Genomic DNA, 23,049 nt, shown 5'->3' on the forward strand with positions numbered 1-23,049 from the left:
TCCAAAAGATGCGAGATAGCAGCATGGCCAGGAGCATAGTGGCCTGCCCATCAGGCTAGCAAGGCCCTGAAACACCAGGACTCTGGCCCAGGAGGCCCAGGATGTGCAGCCTCACTCAAGCTGTGCCCAGGACTGCAGGGCTTCACACACCAAACAACCCCTAGGCAGCCGTGGAAAAGACTCCCAAAGAACAGTGACAGCCATGGGACATCATCTGTAAATAAAAACCCAGAGAAGTCACCTTGAAAAGCACACACAGGTCTCCTTGGGATGTCAAGACCAGGAATGACATGAGCAATACCAATGACATTTCAAGGAGAAACTCTCATTCACAAGATTTCTTTGAAAACGTTCTTTTTTATAGCAATAAATAGTCGCCAAAGTTCAGCCGAAGGCCAGACTGAGCCAAGGCTTATGGAAAGGCTAAGGCTGGTTCTCCGAACAGAACATTTTTGGCACCATTTCTGCTCCTTGCAGAAATGAGATACACCCTGTGAAGACAACAGCTGCTTTCCGAGGCACGAGTCTGCCTGCATCTCACAGGAGGTGGGCGCACAGCCCCACTGGCACCGGCACTAGGTGCCAGCCACTTGGGTACGCGGCTCCTCCAGCCCCCTGCGAAGCACACCTCGGAGATGGGAACGTGTCCGCTCTCCTAAAGCACGCACTCCTCATCTCATCACCTGACCAAAGGAGCAGGATTTTCGCTGGAGAGCGAGTTTAGACCACAAGCACTTGGACAACACTCCACGGCTTCAAAACAAACTCTCCGGTGGCGGGATCGCTGCCCTCTGCTCGGCTCCGGCACCGCTCGGGCCCCAGCAGCCCAGGGCAGCATCGCGGGCAGAACGGCCGCCACCTCCCGCGGACCCTCCACGCAATGAGGACCGCGTGTGCCCACCCCGAGCAACACAAGCGGGTCCCGGGCACCCTCACATACCCCGCGGGAGAAACCTCTCTTCCCCGGCTGCGGGTTCTCCCCGGCGCCGGCGGGAGGCGAGGACGAGCTGCCGAGACTCAAGACCCGGCGCACGGCGAAGCCCCAGCCCAGGGGAGAAGGGCCCGGGCCGCCCCTCTCCGGTTAGCGCCCGCCGGGGATGCCGCGGTCCCCCGATGCGGCCGGGAGCAGATTACTCAGCGTTTCTAGTGTATAAACGGCGTGCCCCCGCCCCGCGCCCCGGGCCTCGGCCCGCCGCTTACCGATGCCCGGCGCCACATAGACGAAGTAGAGAAAGGAGGAGGAAAGCGAGAAGAGGAAAAGCGCGGCCAGCAGCGAGCGCCGGGGCAGCAGCCGCCAGGCGCCGCGGGGGCCGCGGGGCCACCGCATGGCCGATCCGCCGCCGCTGCCACCGCTCACATGCGCCGAGGCCCGGCGGAAGGCGCCGCGCCGGGGCCGCTCCGAGCCGCCGCCCGCGCCCAGTGCCGCCGCATGAATGGGCGGGGCGGGGCGGGAGGCGCGGGGCGGGGCGTCGCGGGGACCGGCTGCAAAGTGCCGCCGCGGCTGAGGCTGCTGGGGTCTCTCAGTAGCGACCGACCAGCTCCCGGCGCCGCTGCGGTGCTCCTGGTGCGCCCTGTCATTGACCTGGGCGCCGCTGATGGTCCCAGCACACCGGGCAGTAACCTCGGGACACTCGGCCGTGCTTCTGGGACGCCCAGCAATGACATTAGGGCACCCAACCATTGACCTGCGGCACCACTGGCATCCGTGGGACACTGGGCAGTGACCCAGGGGCAGCTAGTCATGGATTTGGACACCACTGATGGCCCCGGCACACCTGGCAGTGGCCTCAGGATACCCGACCGTGGTCCTAGTGCACTCCGCACAGATATAAGGGCATCCAGCCACGGATCTGGGGTACTACTGATGGCCTTGGGACACTAGGCAAAGGCCCTTGGACACCTGCTAATGAACCTTGCGGGTCACCTGGGACAGCCAGCACAAGGAAAGAAAGGGCTGAACCCACCCCAGCTCCCAACCCACCAGACAGCAGGGTTCTGTTTGGACAAGTGCTGGGTGCCCCCAAACATTGCATGGGAAGAGGCACAGCCTGGGAGGAGGTGATGGGCACAGATGGGTGGAAGTGAAGAGGGGGCGAAGTCAGCATGGTCGGCACAATAATCAGCACTGGCAGCACTCAGCAGCCCAGTCACTCAAAGAGTAATTAAGTATTTTTGCACATGTTTGTGGGCAGTCCCGCTGTTGTGTGTAGGAGGAGTTGGAAGGAGAAATGGAGATGCCTGAAAACCAAAAAAATGGGAGAGAAGAAAATCCATCCCTATCAGCTGAGCAGAAGAAGTAGCTGCAGAGAAGCCCGTAGATACCAGCCCACAAAGCTGTGGTTTTTTTGCCTCATTTATGATTCTGCAATCTGTGCAACTCAGACTTTGTTCAGGGGAGCCCAAAAGGAGAGGTCATTCCTTGTTTCACCAACAGATAGAGCTGAGCAAACCAAGTCCAGGCCTTAGGACCAGGGCGGGAAGTTGGGCTTTGAGCCAGCTGTAGGGCAGAGGCCAGCTGCCTCCACCTGCAGTGGGCAGTGAAGGCAGTGGCATGCCTGGGGACAATGGGTGGAAGGTGGGGACAGACCATCTGCCAGAAAGTGCCCACTGTGACTTTGACTGCCTCTGCATCCCAGGGGCGAGCCTCTCCCTGGCAGGGAAGAAGCACTGCTCATGATTCAAACTTCTGACCCAGCCTGGCTGGGGGTGCCCAGCATCAGTCCCACATCAGCCTGAGGCCAGACAATGGGATAAGGAGTTCTCCAGGTACAGCTGTGTATCACAGTAATCCCAGGAAGGATTAGCTCTCTTTTCATCCTGGATGCAGCATGGGCAAATAAAGGAAGCAGCTCCCACATTCAACAAATTTGTAACAAACATAGTCTTGTTGAATACATATTATTACCAGAGTAGGAAGGCAATATAAATGAAGATAAAGTAAAAAAGAGCAGAGAGCATCAGAAAAATGGAAATCTCTATTTAAAAGGTAAAGCATTCAATTTCTTAATGTGCCAAGACATAGAAAGGTCTTAAGAACAGGGGATCCTCAAGAGCCGGGAGGCTGAGGAGGAAAGCAGGGATTTCCCTGGAGAGACTGCATGAGCTGCATCAGCCTCAGGAACAAGGAAGCTGGTACTAGTTCTTGTTTTCCAGGATTGCCACTGCACCACCACCTTCACTGAAATAAATTAAATCTTGAGCCCTTTTAACTTCTGGGAGCCCACATTATTCCAGCAGAACTGCACGGCCAACTGGTGTCTCTGGATTTGCTGCTGGCAAAATAACTTCTATCCAACTCCTGAAAGGATGCCTTGGGCCAGGAAACCCAAGAATACCTCTTGCTTGGTTTATGATTTGGTTGGCACAGACATGGTCAAAGGTGAGAGACATTGTCGCAACCAGTAATCTAACCTTTTGAACATATTTAATTAGCAATGACATTGCTGGAGGAGCCACCCAGAAACTCACTCCCAGGCCTGGGCCATGCCAATGGCAACTGTCACAGAGGAGTGAAGTCAGGAAAGCCCTGGAGCCATGCTGGAACATGCCTGTCCCTATGCCCTGGTTGTGACTCACCTTCCCTCTCTCTCTCCCAGGGCACAGCTCAGTCCCAGTCAACCCACTTCACTTTCACCCTTCTGTTTTGCTTCCTCTCTTCCTCTCTTCTCCCTGTTCTGACTCTATGCTACAACCCAAATAAGAGATTAGAGACACCAGCCAACACCATTCTTCCTCTAATGGGGAAAAAATCAGGAAGAGTGGTTTCAAAAGTCTTGGATGATTCCATAGGATCAGGTTAGGACTTTGGGGTGGGACCACTTCCAAGCTGGGCTCTTATAGAGAGCATGTGGGTGGCTCATGCCAAGGGAGTGCTGGCTCTGCCCCACTACCTTCCTCACCTGTTGTGCTCCGGCCTCCACCAGTTACTCCAGCCCTCCCAGTCTGGGGAAGATATGGAAAGTCCTACTTTCTGCAGAGTTTAGTGTACCAGCAGTGCTTGTGTGAGCAGCTTTGCCAGCAGCCTGAAGGTCTGTTGGTGCATGGCCATGAGCAGGAATGGAGGGACAGGTCCTGCCGGTGTACCTACACTCACAAGAGGATGTAGCTGCACCCTTAGAGCATGTCTCTGCATAAAAGGCATTCTGCATCACTGGAGGGAGAGTTCTGTTTTGATGGCTTAGGGGTGCCCCAGTGTGAGCACAGTGCTCAGAGGGAGGGCATGGATACTATTGCAGCACTTGCTGTCTGGAGAGGTTGGCACTGCATATTGACAGTGGCGACAACCCAGTTGCTCAAGTGCTGTGAGTGGGAGACCAACCTGGCAACTGTCATTACTTGCTCCTGATGAACACTGGCACAGTCAGGCTGGGCAAATGTCTGGCAGACCAGATCCTGCACCCAGCCATCAGAGTGCTGGAGCTGTGGGAGAGGGTGATTAGAAACTGCCTCACACCCTGCAGTCAGCAAACCCAGCTGCCCAGGGTCTCAGATCTCTGACAGGTAGTGCAACATGCTCCAGAGGCCATCAGGGAACACACAGGGTTGAGGAGTGCTCCCCAGAGGGGTTGGCAGAAGAGCCTTACACAGGAGCTGGCACTAGTGCAGGCAGACAGGTAAAAGGGATGCTGTGGGGAACATAGTCCTCAGTTTTGGGATTTGAAATGGTCATTAAAGAGCTGCTGGACTCTGACTGAACATTTCTTATCATCACTTTACGCAGTGACTCAACATGGACTCTCTAATCTGGGAGGATAATCATTGTTCTGCCACTTCAGTGAAGAACAGACTTGTGCAAGGACATGACAGCACTCACTAGTGCTTCATGGTCTTTGGAGCTTATGGCACCTTCAGACCCAATGGTAGACACTTCCGAGAACAGACTTGATCCTGTGATTAGGAAAATACCTCCATTTGTAAAGGTGAGGACAGCCAGTATCACACCTTGTCAGCTCTCCAGCTGCTCAGCAGTGCTGTTTGCTTTGCATCTCCCCTGGAGTTTCTGCTGACAGACAGATTGTGAGCAAAATGGGACCCTGAGCCATGTTGCTCAGAGAGAGACAGACACTTGGAGTGGACTGGATGCTGACCAGCTCTCAGATTTGCAAAAGCAATGTGCTCTTCTCTTCCTTACTAAAAGTCTCTTTGCTTGCTCCAGCTCCATTTAAAGCCAACACAGTGTCATCACCAGCTTGGAGCAGGAGCAGGAGCAGGGCAGAGGATGCATGCATAGCAGGAATTTCAATATTTTCTACATGCACACCCACAGAGACAGCATATGCAACAAAAACTCACTCCACAGATCACTCTGTGCCACATCATAGGCGTAACTATTGATGCAGCAGGTTTTCAGAAAGACACAACAGGGTGTGTACTTAATTTGGCAATGAGAGCACACCTAAGTGGCCCTGGCATTTTTGACCACCCACAGGCACGGCTGTTTTATCTCTCGTCAATGTGTCGGCAGTAACAGAAAGGAAACCAAAGGCAGATATTTGTTTATTAAGGTGGAAAAACTACACCAAATGCTGCAAGGTGCTCCCTGAAAGCAGGATTGCTGTAGACCAGTTCTCAGATTATGCCACCCACTACACATTCTAACAAGGCTGTTAGGGCTCTGATCTTAATAGCACCTGTACGCGTGCCTACCCATAGAGATGGCTCATTCTACCACAGTCAACAGATGTGTCATAGCTCCCAAAAGCAGGCAATATCAACAGAAGTGATTTGCAGAGCTCCATGTACACTTGAAAGGTTGCTGTCATCAGAAAAATAAGCTAAAACATTAAGCTTGTCATGGCACTCTGCAGAGATTTGGTTGATTTCATTGCCTCTGTTTGCGTCAGCCCACCTCTGAGGGATGATGATCTCTCCCAGTCCAAATGGACTTGCGCAAACACTCATAAAACATCCTTGAGCTCTAAACCTCCTGTCGAGGGAATACATCAGGCTGTACTTTCCAAAATTTCCCAACGAAGGAAACTTCAGCACACAAGAGATAAAATCTTTGTGTCATTCCCTGTGATTCTTCCAGATTTTAAAATACCACTTCACATAGCCCCTCTCAGAAAGCTGTGGTGATGGCTGGGCTAAAATATTGTCAGGCGGCACAAACTGTCTGAGAGAAAATAAACAAGCTATTCTCAGCACGCTAGGAGGTCAAGATGGGGATGCCAGAAAATTCTCCACTCAGGCCAGCCTTGTTCCTTGATGGTGTGGAAGATGGTGTGCTCTTCTTCCCTGGTATGCAAGGGATTGCAAGGACATCAGGTAAAAGCAGATGGAAGGGCAGTGCAGGCAGAGGTGAAAACCTGCCCAACTTCTTGTAGGTGAAAGAGATGGAAAAGAACCATTCAGATTATTCAGGGATTATTTGGACACACAGCTGGATTTCAAAACTAAGAGTGGAGACAAGAAAGTGGGATAAAATTCTGCCTTTATTGAAGCCACTTGTAAAAAAAGACTTCAGGATTTCACACTACGTAGAAATGCGACTGCCTTCCAGAAATCCAGGGACAAGGACAACCAGGAACAATAGAACATTTCAGAGGAAATTGCTTTCTATTAACTCATAATTACAGAATGCAAAATTAACTTGCAAAGGCCAACAGCTTAATTGGATTCCCAAGTGGGAAAGACAGTTGTGTGGTGAGTAAGAACCTTCCACAAGCTATATTAAATATGGTGTCTCAAAAGCAGCACATAAATTCTGCTGCACAACAAAATATGTCCATTGCCTTCAATAGCTACAATCAAGGTGATTTTAACCACTTCCACTCAATCACTAACCAGAGACAAACTACCCAAGTGACCCTATGAAATGGCTTCATTCTGGACACCTCCTTGTACTTCCAACCACAAAGCTGAATCCTAATAAATTCTCTTAATATATTTGGATATTTTGTTGGAATAAAGAAAATAGATTTCCACCCATCTTAACCTTTTCCCCACCTTTGATTTTGACTAACTGGAATAGATATTTAATTAGAAAGACAAAAAGCTGAACCTCTTGACCATGCAGACATTGCCTCTGTAGTCACTGCCTTTGATGTACATGGGAAGGGCTTGTAGGGCTTTCTTACACGTACAGCCTTTCATTTCTCTTAAAATTGTAGCAAGGTTGGGCTCTGGTTTGGGCTTTCTCACTCAGAAGCAGCACAGCAAAAACTGCACAAAGTGCTTTCTGTTCATCTTGGTCTGATGAAGGGAGGAGAGGCTTGCTGCTTTGTCCTTTGCAGCCAGCAGGAGCTTAAGCATTTCTTTTCTGTCTCCCTAGGTCACTCATGTCCCCACGAAAACCAGAGGGCTGGAAAGCTGGTCCTGCTGCCCGATGCTTGCCAGCACGCTGCTGGCTTCCACAGCAATCCCCAAACAGTGATTGCCTGGCTATGTGTTTGCTGTGTTGAGCTGTGATGTAACCATGGGAAGAGTTCCTGGCTGTGGCCTCTGCACAGCTGTGCCAGGCAGGACCATACTCTGGGTGTTTTCCTCCCGTGTAGAGCAAGGCTAAGTGCTGACACGAGCTGGGTGACATCAACACACTGCATGTCAGGCTGCACATGGGTGCTGGTGCCAGGTGAGAGAGCGCCCATTGTGGCCATAATCCCTGTTCCCTCCTCGAAACCTGCAATTCGATGTAGCACTCAAATACCTGCTTGTAAGTCTGACTTCAGCAGGGCTTAGACATTTGCTGATTCAAGGCTTAGGAAGCAGCTCAGCCTGTGAGAGTGATCTGCTAGAACCATCAACGCCTCCCTTTCAAGTTCCCTCTCCTCTTGGCTTAATTACTGCCTGCTTTTGGCACTGGCACCATTTGTGCTGTATGCTTTTATTTTTCCCCGAAGGAGCATTTGCACCTTTACTATATTTATTTTATCCTGAGGAAATCCTAATGATTTGCTTTCATGCTTGATTTTGTGCTTGTTTGCAGAGGAACTCCTGCTGTTGGTCTATAAATATCTGACTCTGAAGTCTTTGCAGAGCAAGCACAACTGAGAGCAGAAAAGGTAAAGTCAAGCTAAAGAGACCTTTACCAGCTCTAAAAACAGCTGCCCCTGCTTGTGCTGCTCTGATTTATACCTCATCTGGAGATCCTCAGTTCAGAGCCCAGAATTGTTGCCTCCAATGATTTATTTGGTTGTGCTGGAGTTTGGCGACGTGCTAGATAATGTTTTTTCCATCAAAGTGTCACTCTGAGGGAGGTTTAATTGCTTTGAATGTGGATGGAGATGAGAACGCCTTGGAAAAGCTATTTGCATATGGTTTCTCGAATGCCAAGTGTGTAACTTCCTCCACGCTCAGGCAGTCTGAATCTCCTTCCCTGCATTACTCGGCTTTGCTGAGTGCCTCTGAAATATTAACAACCAGAAATTCCTCAGCGGGGAGCAGAAAGTGGAACTGAGGGTGAGTTAGTCTGAAAGGAGGATTATTTGTAACAGTTAAACTAGCAGAACTCTGGATAAGGGGTGCAAACTATAAACATAGGCCATCCCAGTCCCCCAGCATTCAGCCAACACAGCCTGTAGAAGTCCAAGGTGAAGCGAGGGCAAGTGCTTGGCACTGCCTGTTCCCAGGGTATTGACTTGCTGAGCAAAAGAAAGGCAGTGAGCGATTTCAACACTGCAGGGTCAGTGTCAAAGAGCCGGGGGCAGGGCACACACCTGCACCATGCAGCAACCACACTGCTGCTCACACACTGTCTCCAGAGGACTGATTCTGGAACATGGTCACCAGAGTCACTTCTCTGATGACCTTCACGCAGGGCCAGGATATGGTCATACACAAATCCCTTGTCCTTCTTTCTCCACAGAACTCAAGGGCAAAGCATCTCACAAGTGGTGTCAGAGGTTTGCACGGCATCAGTTTCAACGATCTGGTTTAAACAGATCTTTACTCCACCACATATCTCACTGTACAGGGCAGTTCATTTTTGCAATTACTTAATGCTTTGCAGTATCAGCTGTTGACATAAGCAGGACCCTGCATGTCTTCAGTGCAAAGGCACCTGGAAGCGACTTATTTGGGAACAGCAGCCATGCCCCTAGGTGAGCTTGCTGCCTGCCTGCATTTCCCCAGATACATGCTCTTTTTCAGCCCAGATGTTGTACCTGGAGAGATTATTTACAGCAGTCTAGGATTTGCAAGCTGGTTGGCCGCGCTGCACAGCAGCCCTAGCTGTGCTGCCACACACAGCAAAAATCAGGAAGGAGAACTACAGCATTTTTCTGCGTGTCACAGTGAATGTGTTGCAAGACCAACAGCTTCTGGAAGCATCAGATTTGTTGTGGAGGTGCTGCGCAGCTGCATACATGTGTATGATAGATCAGCACCTTTCAAGCACGATGGATTTGCTGAGCATGTACAAACCATCTGGCCAGGAAAACCACAAAGAAAGGCACTGGCCCTGATTGCACACACAGGAAGGCAGCAGTCCTGTTTGCCCACAGGGACGGACAACAGGCAAGTCAGGGTGGACCTCAAAAGAGGCAGAGCATTTCCTGATGGCTATCACATTTCTGGTGTGACAGGGTTCTTTGTGCTAAACTGGATACTACAACACAGCTCCAGCAAAATTTGGGGTTGGTTTGGTTTCTGCTCTATGTGTCATGTAGCCATCTGAGCAACATAGGCTGTGATCCACGATCAGACCGAGCCTGCTCTGGTATCTCCTCTGGGGAGCTCAAGATCTGAGCCCAAGCCCATTGACAGGGTCTGCAGCTGACAGAGCAGAATGCCAGAACACCAGGCAGGGCAGGCAAGGCAAAGCATAACCAGCTAGGACAGAAATGGTGGAAACTGTGGCAAAGCAGAATACAGTCACCTAAACCGGACATCAGGGCTTGCTATGACCCAACAGGTCTGCTGTCTCTGACTGCTCTGTGTCCCCAGACAATCACCACCTCATGATTCATGGAGAAGAAAGGTGCTCCCTGCACTACCAGCATGACAGCTGGTTTCAGCCAGGTTCAGAGTTTCTCATCTTATGCAACCTCCATTAGCTATTCACAACAGCTGACTGCGGCTAGCAGGCCAGTTTGCTAAGAACGGTGCCTAGTTACAACAACAAACCAGCCTTGGCTTTGCCATGGGCATATTTTTCTCAGATAAACCAAGAAAAATATTTTTTTTAGAGTGTGCACTTCATTGTGCACAACCTGGATCTAAACTGTTTAGTTTGTAAGGGTTATTTTAAACTAAACAAACAGCTTTTTGTTAGCATTTTCACTAGCGCTGCAGATTTTCTAGGTTTAGAATAGCACTGGTTGCTTTGAGGCAGTTCTGCTTTGCTGGGATGGAAGGATGAGATGTTCTACATCTGACACCACACAACCATTTTTCTGGCAGTGTCTCTTGAAATTAACTAAAGTATCAGCTGGAGGTCTAACTCTTGGCTCTTGTTTTTTTACACCAGGCTCTCCTCCAGTGCTGCCAGACTGGGTCTGGCTGGGACAGAGAGGAGTTTCTTCAGAGGCACTGCTTGGGTGTAATGTTTTGGATTGTGACTAAAGCAGTGTTGATAACACCCTGGTGTTCTATCTGCTGCTGAGCACGACTGGCACAGCATCAAGGCCTTTTCTTTTTCCCACTCTGCCCCCACAGCAAGGAGACGGAGGTGGGTAAGAAGTTCAGCAGAACACACAGCTGATCTCAGTGACCAAAGAGGTGATGCCACAGGACATCATGCTCAGCAATAAAAGCTCAGGGACAGGAGGAGGAAGGGGGGATGTGTCTTCCAACCTGGTTGATTCCATGATTCTATAATGTTATGGCATCCATCTTCCCCAGTAACTCCCATGTGCTTCCCTAAAAATAGCCAAATACTCTCTTGCTGATGGGAAGCAATGAATTAATTCCTTATCCACAGTAAGTCTTGTTGCTTGCTTTGTTTCACTTATTACACTGTCTTTATCTTAAACCACTAGTTTTCTCTCACTTTTGCCCTTCTGCTTCTCTCCTCCAGCCCACTGGAGGGAAGCAAGTGACAGAATGGATGTTTATCAGCCCGCCACAGCTAGACAGGTTTCCTCCCATTCATCCTTCATGCTTCTTTAGTTACATATCTTTTCTTTCTCATGAGGTAGATAACTATCATGAGATAGTAAACTCTTGCCAGCACTAAATCTTTGTCACTGTTGCTTTTTCACTTTACCTCTCTTAAATAATATTTCTCCCATTATCTCTGCTGCAGGCTGCAGGAGCACTCTTGCTCTAACCAGGGCAAGACAGGCCATATGGCCGTGGGAAGGGACACCCCTCTCTATGATATGGGACCCATGTGTTCTGTGTCAAAAGTGATTTGTGGAGTAGGTGTGAACAGGAGCCATGTTTTATCAACAGAGCAATTGTCCTGATGAGGGATTATGGAGATAGCAGAAGCAGCAGAACATACTTCTAGGGAGACACTTCAGAGAAACGCCCATAACAAAGCACTGCCAGCTGCCCCTGAAGGAAAGATGTGAGAGAAAGCATGGCCTAAGTCAGAGCAGCAGCCAGCACGTTCAGATTATTACTTTGCTTGGTCACTTTGCTTGGACACTGAACCGATGCCTGCATCATTTCAGCTGTGACACTTCTCTCCCAGCAGAGACCATGGCCAGGCTAGCAGAGCCTACCAAAACATCTAGTTCCTACCACTTGGATTCACAATGATCTGCTAAACAGCACTGGGCAGAGATCTCTGTCTTTCCCTCTGCATCAGGACTACAGAGCAGAAGCAGGCTGGAGGCTGGGAAGACACAGCTGGCAGGAAATCTGTGCGCAAACTGTCAGTAAATCACACTTTGCAGAGTCCACAGCAGAAGCCTCTCTATGTGCCAGCTGCATTTGCCATGCCATCTCACTACTGGCCAACGACAGAGAAGGCTGGCATCCTTGGAAGGGCCCTGCACCACCTCCTGCAAGGGCTGCCAGGTTTCAGAGGCAGCTCAAGAGCAGGCTGCTCATGGAAGCATGAGGTGACAAGCCTTGGGAGTGCCCAGCAGCTCCAGGCTACCTCTGTGAGCAAGAAATGCAGTTGTTTGTAGAGTTGTGCTCCTTTCCCCTTGCCATTTGTTTGTGGACGTGTCACAGCAGATGCTTCTTACCAGTACGACAGATATTTGGGGCTGGTACCAGTAACTAATCCAGCTAACAAAGCACTCTCTCAAAGTTGTCACAATGATTTGTTAATTCTCACTGACAGAGGACTTTCAGGATGGTCTGTAACGAGGAAGTAGGAAGAACCTTTAATTTATATGCCAACAAGAAGGTAATCAAAGAATACCTAAACATTGCCCTCAACAGAAAGGCATTCAGCATTAAAAACAACCCCCTGGGGAGGGGTAGGCAGTGACGGATTGCTGTGAGAGGGAGGAAAGTAGGAGACAGGCAAGGCCAAGCTTCCTGAAGCTGGTATTCAGGTTTCACCTCCCAGGTGATGAATGGCTTCTGCCCGGGAAGCAGCTGTTGCCTGGCCACCGTGGGCAAAGGTCAACACAACACTCATCATCCATACCAGCACATGGACCTGCATCCAAGCAAGCTGGTGGCAGCCAGGTCCAGGACAGAAAAGAAAGTGAAAGAAGGTGGCTCTGCTCACAGCCCGTTGATGCAAGCAGGGGACTGGTTGTCAGAGCAACCTGAAGACCCTCTAAGTTTCCATGATTTCAATATACTATACAGTAGCTGGGGAGGCTATCAGGAGCAGAACTGAATCTGCTCATACTGCTCTCTGTTTCTCAAGATGTCTGCTTACAGCCTCTGCTGGCTTTTTGTAGGGGAAGGGGAAGGGTTTGTTTATTTAAATTCTAATTCTAGCCTGACCATAAATTATTTTTCCATTCTTGGTTACCTACTTTGTTTTTCTTGATTTACATATGACGTTTCCACCATCATTCCCTCTACACATGCACACATGCAAAGTGTCATCAAGTTCTGGGATGGATATGCATACTCCTAATAGATTGATGCACTCCAGAAATTACACCTGTGGCAGGGCGCAGGAGGCTTGAACTTGCAATGCTGCATTGAAATTAAGCATCAACCAACCCTTTAAAGAAGAAGCTAGATTGACTTGAGGAAGGCATGGGAAAGGGCAATACTTTGTCATCACTGCCTTCTCTCATCTCATTTTCTAAGTGTGCAAAAGCATTTGGAAGCCATTGCTGGAAAGAAGACCCAGAGCTGGCAGCACCTGCTGGCCTGGCAGCAGGTGCAGAAGGGCTGCATCTCTGAGCCTGGCAGAAGACACAACTGTGGAACTCCATCATACTGGGCTCCAGTTTGTGGTGCAGTCAACTCATGTGGTTGATTGCCTGCAGTGGCCAGAAAGGCTGGACAAGTAAATGGTGTTAGTGAGTGCAGTCTGTGGTTCTGTGTTTCTGGAAACAAACACAAACCAGTTTGCTGGGGGATTAGAGTGAAAAAAAAAAGGGAGCAGATTTCCCCTGTCTTTGGGAGTCTTAAGACAAAATGCTGGTCAGAGGGCCTGTGAGATATGCTTCTCAACTCAACCATTTCAGGGCTGTTCTCCAGCCTCAGTTTAGACACTTGTGAAATAGCAACTGCCTGCTGCTGAAGCCTGTCACCAAGCATAGCCCATTCATGGTGGGAGAGTCACGTCTTGAGACAGAAGGCACATCACACGCTGCTGCCACAGCCACTCGGATGAGTCACAGCACACAAGCACAGCACCAGCTCTAAAATGCCTGAGATTTCAGTCCAAACCAGTCACTGTTTAACAGTAAAACAGAGGGAGGACAACTCCTCTGTGTTCCTGGGGCAGCAGCTCCTGGCCCCATCTGGGGGTTTGAGCCATTCATCCACCATCAGAGCCTGTCTATTGGGAAGCCAGCAAGCTCTGTGGATGGGAACAGTCCTGTGTCTGCCTACCTGGTAGAGCAGTTGTTGGGGTTTGGCAGAGCACAAACCAGCATGAACGAGCATCCAGTACCAAAAAATGAGGAAATGAGGTTGAGGTGAGGAGGGCTGCATTTCCCTGAAAGGTAAACAGGGCTGGAGAAGTCAACCATTGCTTTTTCAACAAAGTGCTCCTCACCCCATCCCCATGTCCAGTCTCCCCAGCCAGAGTATTCAGCCACTTGAATAGCAGTGCCAGCAGGTGACATGACACTGTCCTTAGGAACATCCCACTCAGGTGTTCTGTGGGTCCACATTTCCAAGGGCTGATTCCACTTGTTGCATTGCAGATGAATCACAAACCTTTGGTGATTAACTAAAGCCATGTGATGGGCTTCCCTCTGTCACTGCTTTCTCCTGGATGAACTCCAGATTTAACATGTCAAAACCAGACAAAACATGAAATAGAAAGCAAACAAACCAAGCATCCAACGGTTTCAAACAACCACCAAAGCAACAGCAGAGGCATTATCTGCTGAGAACTTGTGCCTGGAATTTGCCTCTACATAAATTTGTTTATATTTATAGACAGAAGCATGTGGATATGTATGCATGCAGGCTTATGCCTACTGCACATACCTAGAGAAGGACAGAATTAGACACTACCTATATTAAGACACATTAAGAAGACATAAAATCAAATCTATATAGTGAAGGTTTTCAATCAATTTTCAGCATTTCATCAGCCAGCCTAAAGGAATCCTTCCTACCTGCCCAAAAGCAATAAAGCAAGCAAATCACACAGCTGACCTTTTCCCTGCCTTCTTAGCATCACCTTTAACCTTTTCCTGTTCTAACAAATAAATGCCCTGAGTTTGATAACAAAGGTCACTCGCCCTTCCTCTTACAGTACAATCAGTTCCCTCCTTCTTAGTCTTGTACTGGAGTGCAGAAGATTGAGAGAAGGCAGTAGGCGGAGATGATCTTTTTGCACAGAGGTTGCTTCCAGGCCAGTGCAGCTCCCCAGCATTTATCCCAGCTTGCCAACATTTTCAGGGGCTGTGAAGGAGCTGATCCTGGCAGGTGATGTAGCCCCCAAAATGCAGATCTTTTTAAAGAAGTACATGCCCTGATGTCACTCTGGTGCCACTCTAAGACCACTACTGATTTTGGTATTGTTGATATGGCTGATATTGCCTGACGTGTTTGAAATCCCAGGCACTATCTCATTGTTAAGCCCATACCATCTTCCATGCCCGAATCAGAACCTGGTTTCAGGTTAGCTTAGAGCTGAATCCCTCTCCACACCCTGGGAACTACGTTATTTTTACTATAAAGCCAAGCTATGAAGGTGGTTGGAGTATCTAAATACTTGTAGAATAGTTCTACAGCAAATCCAGGTGAAGCACATCCACCTTCCCTGTACCTGGCAGCCTCCTCCCACTTTCTAACTAGCCAATGCTGCAGGAACAAGTTCAGTGCTCCCTATTTCAGGTGTACTTCAATCAAGAGTGACTGTTCAACCCACTTGAGATCATAGTGTTTACAGATAATCTAAAATCTAGCCCAGATTTCTCCATAGCCAAAGACTGCCATCACTTCTAAACCCACTCCCTGGAATAAACCTGGCATGCCCTTGCTCTTTAGAGTCCACAGCCATCACCTGTAAGAGAGGACAAAGTCCTGTGCCAGTAAATTAGCACCTTCCCCTACATTTCCAGCACAAGGTTATAGCTGGTCACTTACACATCTGTGCCTGGCCTCAGTGTTCCACATAGATATCTATGTAGACTGCTCTGTGTAATTAAAGAATTCAAACTAAATACTATGTTACCTACAGCCACATCATCTGAGACAAGCCTGAGCAACTGTGAAATTACTGGGATCTATTAAAAGCAACAATACACACACACATTAATCAACAGGTGCTCAGTAGCTGTGCTTCTGAAAACCACAAGTGAGAAGGAGGCTGAAAGGCCTCTTGCCACAGTGATTGCTTTGTGTTGCAACCCAGACCTTGGAAAATCTTTGGCACGGTGGTGCTAGGCTGGTGTTTGGTTCAGGTGATACATCCAGCTTGCCTCTTCTCAGTGGCAACAACAGGTCAAGGAACCAGTGGTATTTCCTGCTGTTGAGTCAGAGATGAAACATGAGAACCACCATTTCTTCACTCAGAATATTTCAGACATTATAATTTGATATCACCTGTGGTTACTGCACCCACAGTGTGCTGCTCTGAGGGTGACACTTCGTTTTGGTGGAAATGTGACAATTCATTTGGCTGACCAACTGCCTTCTGGTACCTGTGGTGTCCTGTTCTCACACAGCCCCTTGACTCAGCAGCCCTGGATCCCTCTAGTTGCTCTGATGGATTTTGTAAAGTTCAGTCCTGATTTTGCATTTCTGTAGGCTCCCAGGCCTTTATTTTCCTGTCTTACCTCTCCTTCTTTCCACATCCCATCCTAAACCATTCCCATGCCCCCCCAGCATTGATTTGGGGTTCCCCTTCGGCCAGGGCCAACAGACAGCAAGGAGAAGGTCAGCTCATATCCTGAGGAGTTACATCCTTTTTCTACATCAACCTCTCATGATTAAAAGCACATGACAGTTACAAGGCCAGTGAAGCAAAACAACTGTGGAGTTCCCTGATCACACCATCTGAAAGATTTAAGGACAACCAGAAAAATGAGATCAAGGCCAAAACCAGGGGAAAAAAAAAGGCAAAGAAAAAGGAAAACAGCTAAAATTTCTGGCCTTTATTCCTAGGCCAGATGACCTAGTTTCATGCCAAGCAAAACCCAAGTGACTAGGAAAGGTACTTTTACTACTTTCTTTGTTCTGCACCGGCCTGGCACAGAACTGAATGTCAAGCTGGTGACAACTGCAAGTGTCCACTGCCACAGGCAATGATCACACGGGACTTTGGCCATGCCCTTCTCCCTGACCCACACTGCTGCAATGGTTTTGCATCTGAGCCATTTGCTCATTTGCTTTTAAGAAATTTTGCCCTTGCAGATGGATGCAGCTGCTGCTTAGCAGCACAGGCACAGCTGCAGATACGGGGGAAGGAGGCTTGCAGGAAGAAGATGCAGACTCCTGCCAGAGCTCACAACAAATGGGGCGCCAGTTGTAAAGTGCAACAAGGGGGCTTCCAGCTGCACAAGAGGGAAAAAGAGTGGTGCAGCATGAGGACAGGTCTCTCAATCCAACTGGGGACTCTTTATCCTTAGAGATTTTCAAAACTTCACTGCAAGGAGGTTTCCTTTCCTGCTACAAGGCCCAGCGTAACCTCCTCTAACTCTGAAGCTGGCCATGCTTTGATCAGAGGTGGGACTGGACCTCTTCAGAGGTGTCTTTGAATGACTTTTTAATCTGATTTCTAGGTGGACAGGATAAAGATTGGGAAAGGAGGATCGTGCTGCACAGCAGGAGAGTTGTCTGAGACGCAGAGTATGTGCCATACTGCACAGAGGCCAGATGCACATGGTCCCCATCATCCTCTGCCACATTCACACCCGCTCCCCCTCAATCCTTTTCAATTTAACTTCTCATATTTTCATTAGAGATCCCAGAAAAGCCAAATAAATACCCCAAAAAGCTAAAGATATGCAAAAATTCAGACTGATTTATTTTTAGAGACATTCTCAAGGGAAGCACAGTTTACCTTTTAGGGACCAGCTATACTTTCAGCTAACTAGAGTGACCTGCACCAACCTGTTTGTACTGAAGTGACCTTCCATACCCCTTCTATACACATTTGGAGCACTTTGAAAACACTGAAATCAACCAATGCTTGGCAAAGTTTGAACTTTAATTTTTGCACAAAAAGAAAGAGAGCATTCACAAGGAAATTTCCTGTGATCAGCTTAACTGTATCACACTCTGGATTAAGCCTCATTACTTATGGATGAAGTCTTGTTCATCCACTCCACTCCAGAGCATCATGAAAACTGAGAACAAAGAGCAGAAGCGCCTGAGCTTCTGAGGTGTTGGAGGCTTATAGTCTCTCTGGTTTCCCAATAGGGTAAGATGTGCACATCACCTCTGGCCATTGACTTGTGCCACCTTGCAAAGTGCCATTTTCATTCCTCCCTGACATCAGTGACCTTTAAGTGCTCCACATCACATGTGTCTAAACTGAAGTCATGCACTCTAAACTGTCCCAGACACTACTGGCACGGAGGGAAGGAGTTAAAGCAGATGAGGATCAGTGAACCACAGACTGTCAGAAATTAGCCAATGTGGGAAAAAAAATGGTTGTAACTACAGTAAGACTAAGCAAGACACCACAAAACCACATCAGAACATGAAAGAAAAAGATGGAAATGTGGGTTCAGCCTCATTACAGGAAACCAACCTTCTTCAGTTCTTCCCCACCAGTGACACAAAAAGAAAAACAGCTGCTAAGCAAATCTCACTGTTTTTGAAACACACTTTCCCCCCTCCTGTTTGAATGGCTTTCACTTTCTGGTGAAGGATTGCAAGAGTGTCAGTGCCTCTGTGCCACGAAGCTACAATTTCACTTCATTTAACTTGCATCACTGCTATTTCAAAGTGCCTTCAAAGCCATCTGAAGTGAACGTACCAATATGTCTATGTGAACAAAGCTTTTGGGTTGGTTAGTTGGTTGGGTTTTTTTGTTTGGATTTTGTTTGGAGTTGTTTTCGTTTCGTTTTGCTTTCCTGAGGAAATCAACTAAAAAATGAGCAGAAATAGATGTGATGCTGTTACACTGGGCTGTCCAAAGGGGTGGTGGAGTCACCATCCCTGAGGGGTGTTTAAAGAGAGACTGGATGAGGTGCCCAGTGCCAGGGTTTAGTTAATTAGAAGGTGCTGGGTGATAGGTTGGACTCCGTGACCTTGAAGGTCTTTTCCAACCTGGTTAATTCTGTGAGTCTCTGATTGTTTCCACAGTGCCTATCACCCCAGCATCTCAGCCTTGCACAGACTGGATGTACACATGTCCATGGTGGGCTTTGTAAGCTGGGAGGTGCTACTTAGCCCCATTTTTCCAGGTAAGAACTGGTGTATGGGAGAGCTTAGACACCCAAGTCACAGGAGCAACCTGTGCCAGAGGAGGTTATTTGAAACATGCCAGGTAGGCTTGACATTTTAACTCAGGAGCATTGTGACACTGATTTTGAGGCAGTGGCTTTCTGAGTCAGTCTGAAGGTGACTGGTAAACACTAATTTGACACTTTACTTTTTGGTTTTGGTAAGATGAAGCTCTTACTGAGCGGTGAAAGATGACCCTAAGTCAGCTGTGCACTCCCCTAGGTGCGCTCAGCAGGCGGGACAGTTAGGGCAGCTGCAGGTTGGACACTTCAGCATTCATTTCCTGCCTTCAGACATCAGAGGGTATTTTGACGTGATGCTTCAGCACACTTCTAGAGCCATCAAGCCCAGATTCCCAGCGCATACTCTGCAACAACCCTGTCGTCACCATGACTTCACTCTCCATTTAAGCACCAGGATCCACCAGACAATGGCACCTGAAGGACAGAGAGCTGCAGTGTCAGGGAAGAGCTGCCAGGTAACAACAATTAAGAGACAAGGAGCCACGGAATGACCGCAGCTGAGGAACAAGGAGTTGCTAAGCAATGGTGGCTGAGGGACGAGGAGGCACGCGGTGACGGCACCAGGCAGTGACGGCTGAAGGACAAGCAGCCACTGAGGCAAAGACAGCAGTGAGGAGCACCGTGCCGGGCAGTGACGGCTGAGGGACAAGGAGCCAGTGCGGGACACGGCTGAGGCACAAGCGCTGCGCAGGGGCTCCGCGGGCACGGCCCACACCACACCACCGCACCGGCCCATGACGTCACGGCGTCGCCACGAGACGCGCCCCCGCCCTCACGTGACAGAATTCCCGCCCCGGTCACGCGCGCGCTGGGTGGGCGCCGGCGCTGGCAGGCGCGTGCACGCATGCGCGCTCTCGGCCACGCGACCCTCGCCCGGCCTACCATAGAGACTGCCGGCGCGCACCCCAGAGCGTCGCCCCGGAAGTGGCCGCTTGCGGGGCGGCCCCGCGGGAGTGCGGTGGGAGGTTTGAGCCGGTGGCCGGGAAGATGGCGGAGTGAGTGTGGCGGCGGGAGGGCCGCGGGGGCGGGGAGGGTCAGCCAGCTTCCCCCGGGCCCTGCTGGCGGGAGAGCGTCGCCTCCGGGACAGGGTCTCGCTGTCGTGCGCTCGGTGCCCTTCCCCTCCGTGGGGTTTCTTTGGGGAGCGGTGTCCCCGCTTCCTCGGTGCCGACACCCCCACTCAGTACGGCATCTGCGAGCTGCAGCGCAGGCCCCCGTAGAGAGTCCAGAAACATCCTGTCCACAGGCCGGGAAGCCGGCTCTGAGCCGTCCCTGCAAGCAGGGAAGGCAGCAGGAGCTGGTAAGGCCAGTCCCGCAGTCCCTGCGGGTGCTGTCGGTCTGCCACGGCGGGACGAGTTCGCTCTCTGCGTCAGGCTTTCACCTGCATCCCGAGCTGCAGTGCAGAGCGTTTGGTGGCAGCAGTTCGTGAGACAACGCAGCTATAATCAGTTCCAGGACTCTCAGTATTTCTCAGTGTCAGAGACCACTTCTAAAAAGCAACTTCACCACGTGGGCCGCTAGCACAAATTCGGTGTGATTTGGGGTTTGCTTCAAGTGTGCATGTCTTTAGTAGGCTAAGTATGATGCTCCTCCCACACATAACCACGTATTGTGTTATCCTGACAGGTTTGCAAATGCCACCCATGAAGTCATCAATGTCACCCTCCATTCTACGCTGGCTGCTACTACCAAACTGGTGGTACCTACACCTGCTAAACCTATCCTTCCAGTTCAGACTGGAGTCCAAGCACAGCAAGAGGAGCAATCTAGTGGCATGACGATATTTTTTAGTCTTCTTGTTTTAGGTGAATGATGAAAGTCTTTTAATGTCTGTTAACTGCACTCTATCTCAGGATGATAGGCCAGCTTTCAAACCAGTGGCATTTTATTTCTCCTCTACTTTTCTGTCCAGGAAGTGGAATATTGTATACACACAGGGATTTACAAAGATCACAGTATCACAGTATTATTAGGATTGGAAGAGACCTCACAGATCATCAAGTCCAACTCTTTACCACAGAGCTCAAGGCTAGACCATGGTACCAAGTGCCACATCCAATCCTGCCTTGAACAGCCCCAGGGACGGCGACTCCACCACCTCCCCGGGCAGCCCATTCCAGTGTCCAATGACTCTCTCAGTGAAGAACTTTCTCCTCACCTCCATCCTAAATCTCCCCTGGCGCAGCCTGAGGCTGTGTCCTCTCGTTCTGGTGCTGGCCACCTGAGAGAAGAGAGCAACCTCCTCCTGGCCACAACCACCCTTCAGGTAGTTTTAGACAGCAATAAGGTCACCCCTGAGCCTCCTCTTCTCCAGGCTAACCAATCCCAGCTCCCTCAGCCTCTCCTCGTAGGGCTGTGCTCAAGGCCTCTCACCAGCCTTGTCGCCCTTCTCTGGATGCGCTCAAGCATTTTGATGTCCCTCCTAAACTGGGGGGCCAAGAACTGAACACAGTTCAGATGATTATATTATTGCCTGAAGTGTCCAACCCTGTAGACAGCTGAAGACTGCTGCAAACCCTTTCACTGTGGTCTCAACATACAAACAACATAGTTAATTGTCTTTGCCTTCTTTATGGAGAATGTGGCATGTCCTTATGTATAACACTGTGAGAATATCCCATGGTGCTTGCAGCTTGCAGCTAGCACTTTTGGATAGGCCTCAGAGAGTTACATGAGTCAATAGAAAGCAGTCAGATTTTCATGCATAGGTACTAAAGTTCAGTATCTCTTTTTCCAGTTTTCCTTACATTCTTACAGGATGGCAATAATTTCCAAGTTGTCACAACATATTAACATTTTTGTACACTTAATGGGTGTTTTGAATGGCAGATGCACTCACAACTTTTCCATGAGTCTGGGCTGTTCTCATTCTTTAATAGAATGTAGTTAGCTCTCACCATCAGCTTAGAACAGCGCTGTAGTCAAAACTGTTAGCAACATTTTCAGGGAGCATTAAGATAGGGTCTCCTTTGGGTGTTTGTGTGTTTGATTCCTCCAAAGTAAGATACACTGACTTGCCTGTGAACCCAATCTTCTTTGTCAGTACCAAATCAAAGAAACAATAGGTCTGAAGTTGACAACACTGCAGAAATTTATGCAAATAATTGTGTGGTTTGTTTTTTTTTTAAAGATATATCTTACAAATAACTATTATTAAGTGCAGCAAAAATTGGAAGGCTTCTGCTGATTTCTAGGGTGTTTGTCTTCAAATATGGTTAATGTTTCCCAGAGGTCAAAAGCATGTTAGAATTTGAACAGAGGCAAAAGCAAAATACAGTAGGCCAGAAGACTTCTAGGATTAAAATAAAACTTCTGAATGTCTGTCTCTCAGATTTTAAAAGGACCATTCGTGGTAAAATTGTCTTCCTAGGTCTTAAGAACAGAGCTATGATTTTTTTCTTTTAATGGCTGTGTTCCAGACTAGTTATGCCAGTCTGATAACTTAATGGATCTCAGAAGCATCACCCTCAGGACAGGGGAGTTCCCTGAACAAAGTAAAGCCGATATATAAGCTTATTACTGCATTCATAATCTTTGACTTGAAAGTGTAGGATGGGTGAAATGAATGTGTGCACTGTGCTCATCAATCTGGATGTCATGAGCTGTAACATCTTTTGAATGTTCTAAACTGGAATGGACTCAGAAGCAGATCTGTTCTGTGTCAAAGCTAACCCCCAAATTTAACGTGCCTGTAGTAACAGTCTACTGTTAGTCTCTGACACCATTTTTCTATGGCTCAAAGTTTCACATCGTACCTCTGTTCTGCCATGTTCCTCTGATCCATGAATTCCCTTCTGTTGCAATACATGTTTTTACTGTGCTCTTCCTGAAGGGGACACTTAAATATTCTTTAGCCTGTCTGGAACGCTGCTTTTTCTAGCCTCTTACCTGACTGTTACACTCCTGCTATGTGCAGGTGCCTGGAGCAGTTGACATGCTGCCAGGCACAGAGTGAACTGTCTAGTAAGAAATGGCTGACCAATACCAGGCTGCCATAATGCATGGTGATGGGAGTCACTTCATAGACTGTGGTTGCTCTTTGGTTTATTACCAAAGCAGAGTAGTCAAAAGCAGGTAGAAAGGAGCTGGTGATTAGATCTCTAAATAGAAGGTGTCTATGTGCTTACACTGGAGTTTGCTG

At 48.9% G+C, this 23,049-nt stretch overlaps 2 protein-coding genes across 3 annotated transcripts in view; one reads left to right on the forward strand and one right to left on the reverse strand.

The window, feature by feature from the left end:
- B4GALT5 (beta-1,4-galactosyltransferase 5) overlaps positions 1–1,358 on the reverse strand; it is a 38,572-nt gene extending 37,214 nt beyond the window's left edge. Inside the window, exon 1 of the mRNA XM_064168034.1 lies at positions 1,201–1,358. Within this exon, the coding sequence (XP_064024104.1) occupies positions 1,201–1,327 (127 nt within the window). The 5' untranslated portion in view covers positions 1,328–1,358. The remainder of the gene's footprint in view (positions 1–1,200) is intronic.
- Positions 1,359–19,726: 18,368 nt separating this feature from the next.
- Positions 19,727–23,049, forward strand: part of SLC9A8 (solute carrier family 9 member A8) — a 31,627-nt gene continuing 28,304 nt past the window's right edge. Inside the window, exons 1-2 of one of the 2 annotated variants that reach the window (XM_064168032.1) lie at positions 19,727–19,906; positions 20,535–20,713. In XM_064168032.1, coding sequence (XP_064024102.1) covers positions 19,899–19,906; positions 20,535–20,713 — 187 coding nt within the window. In that variant the 5' untranslated portion in view covers positions 19,727–19,898. Of the gene's footprint in view, positions 19,907–19,965; positions 20,209–20,534; positions 20,714–23,049 lie in introns of those variants that run through there. The other variant, XM_064168033.1, reaches the window with a different exon arrangement.

This window comes from Pogoniulus pusillus, chromosome 29 (assembly GCF_015220805.1).
Source record: "Pogoniulus pusillus isolate bPogPus1 chromosome 29, bPogPus1.pri, whole genome shotgun sequence".
NCBI lineage: Eukaryota > Metazoa > Chordata > Aves > Piciformes > Lybiidae > Pogoniulus > Pogoniulus pusillus.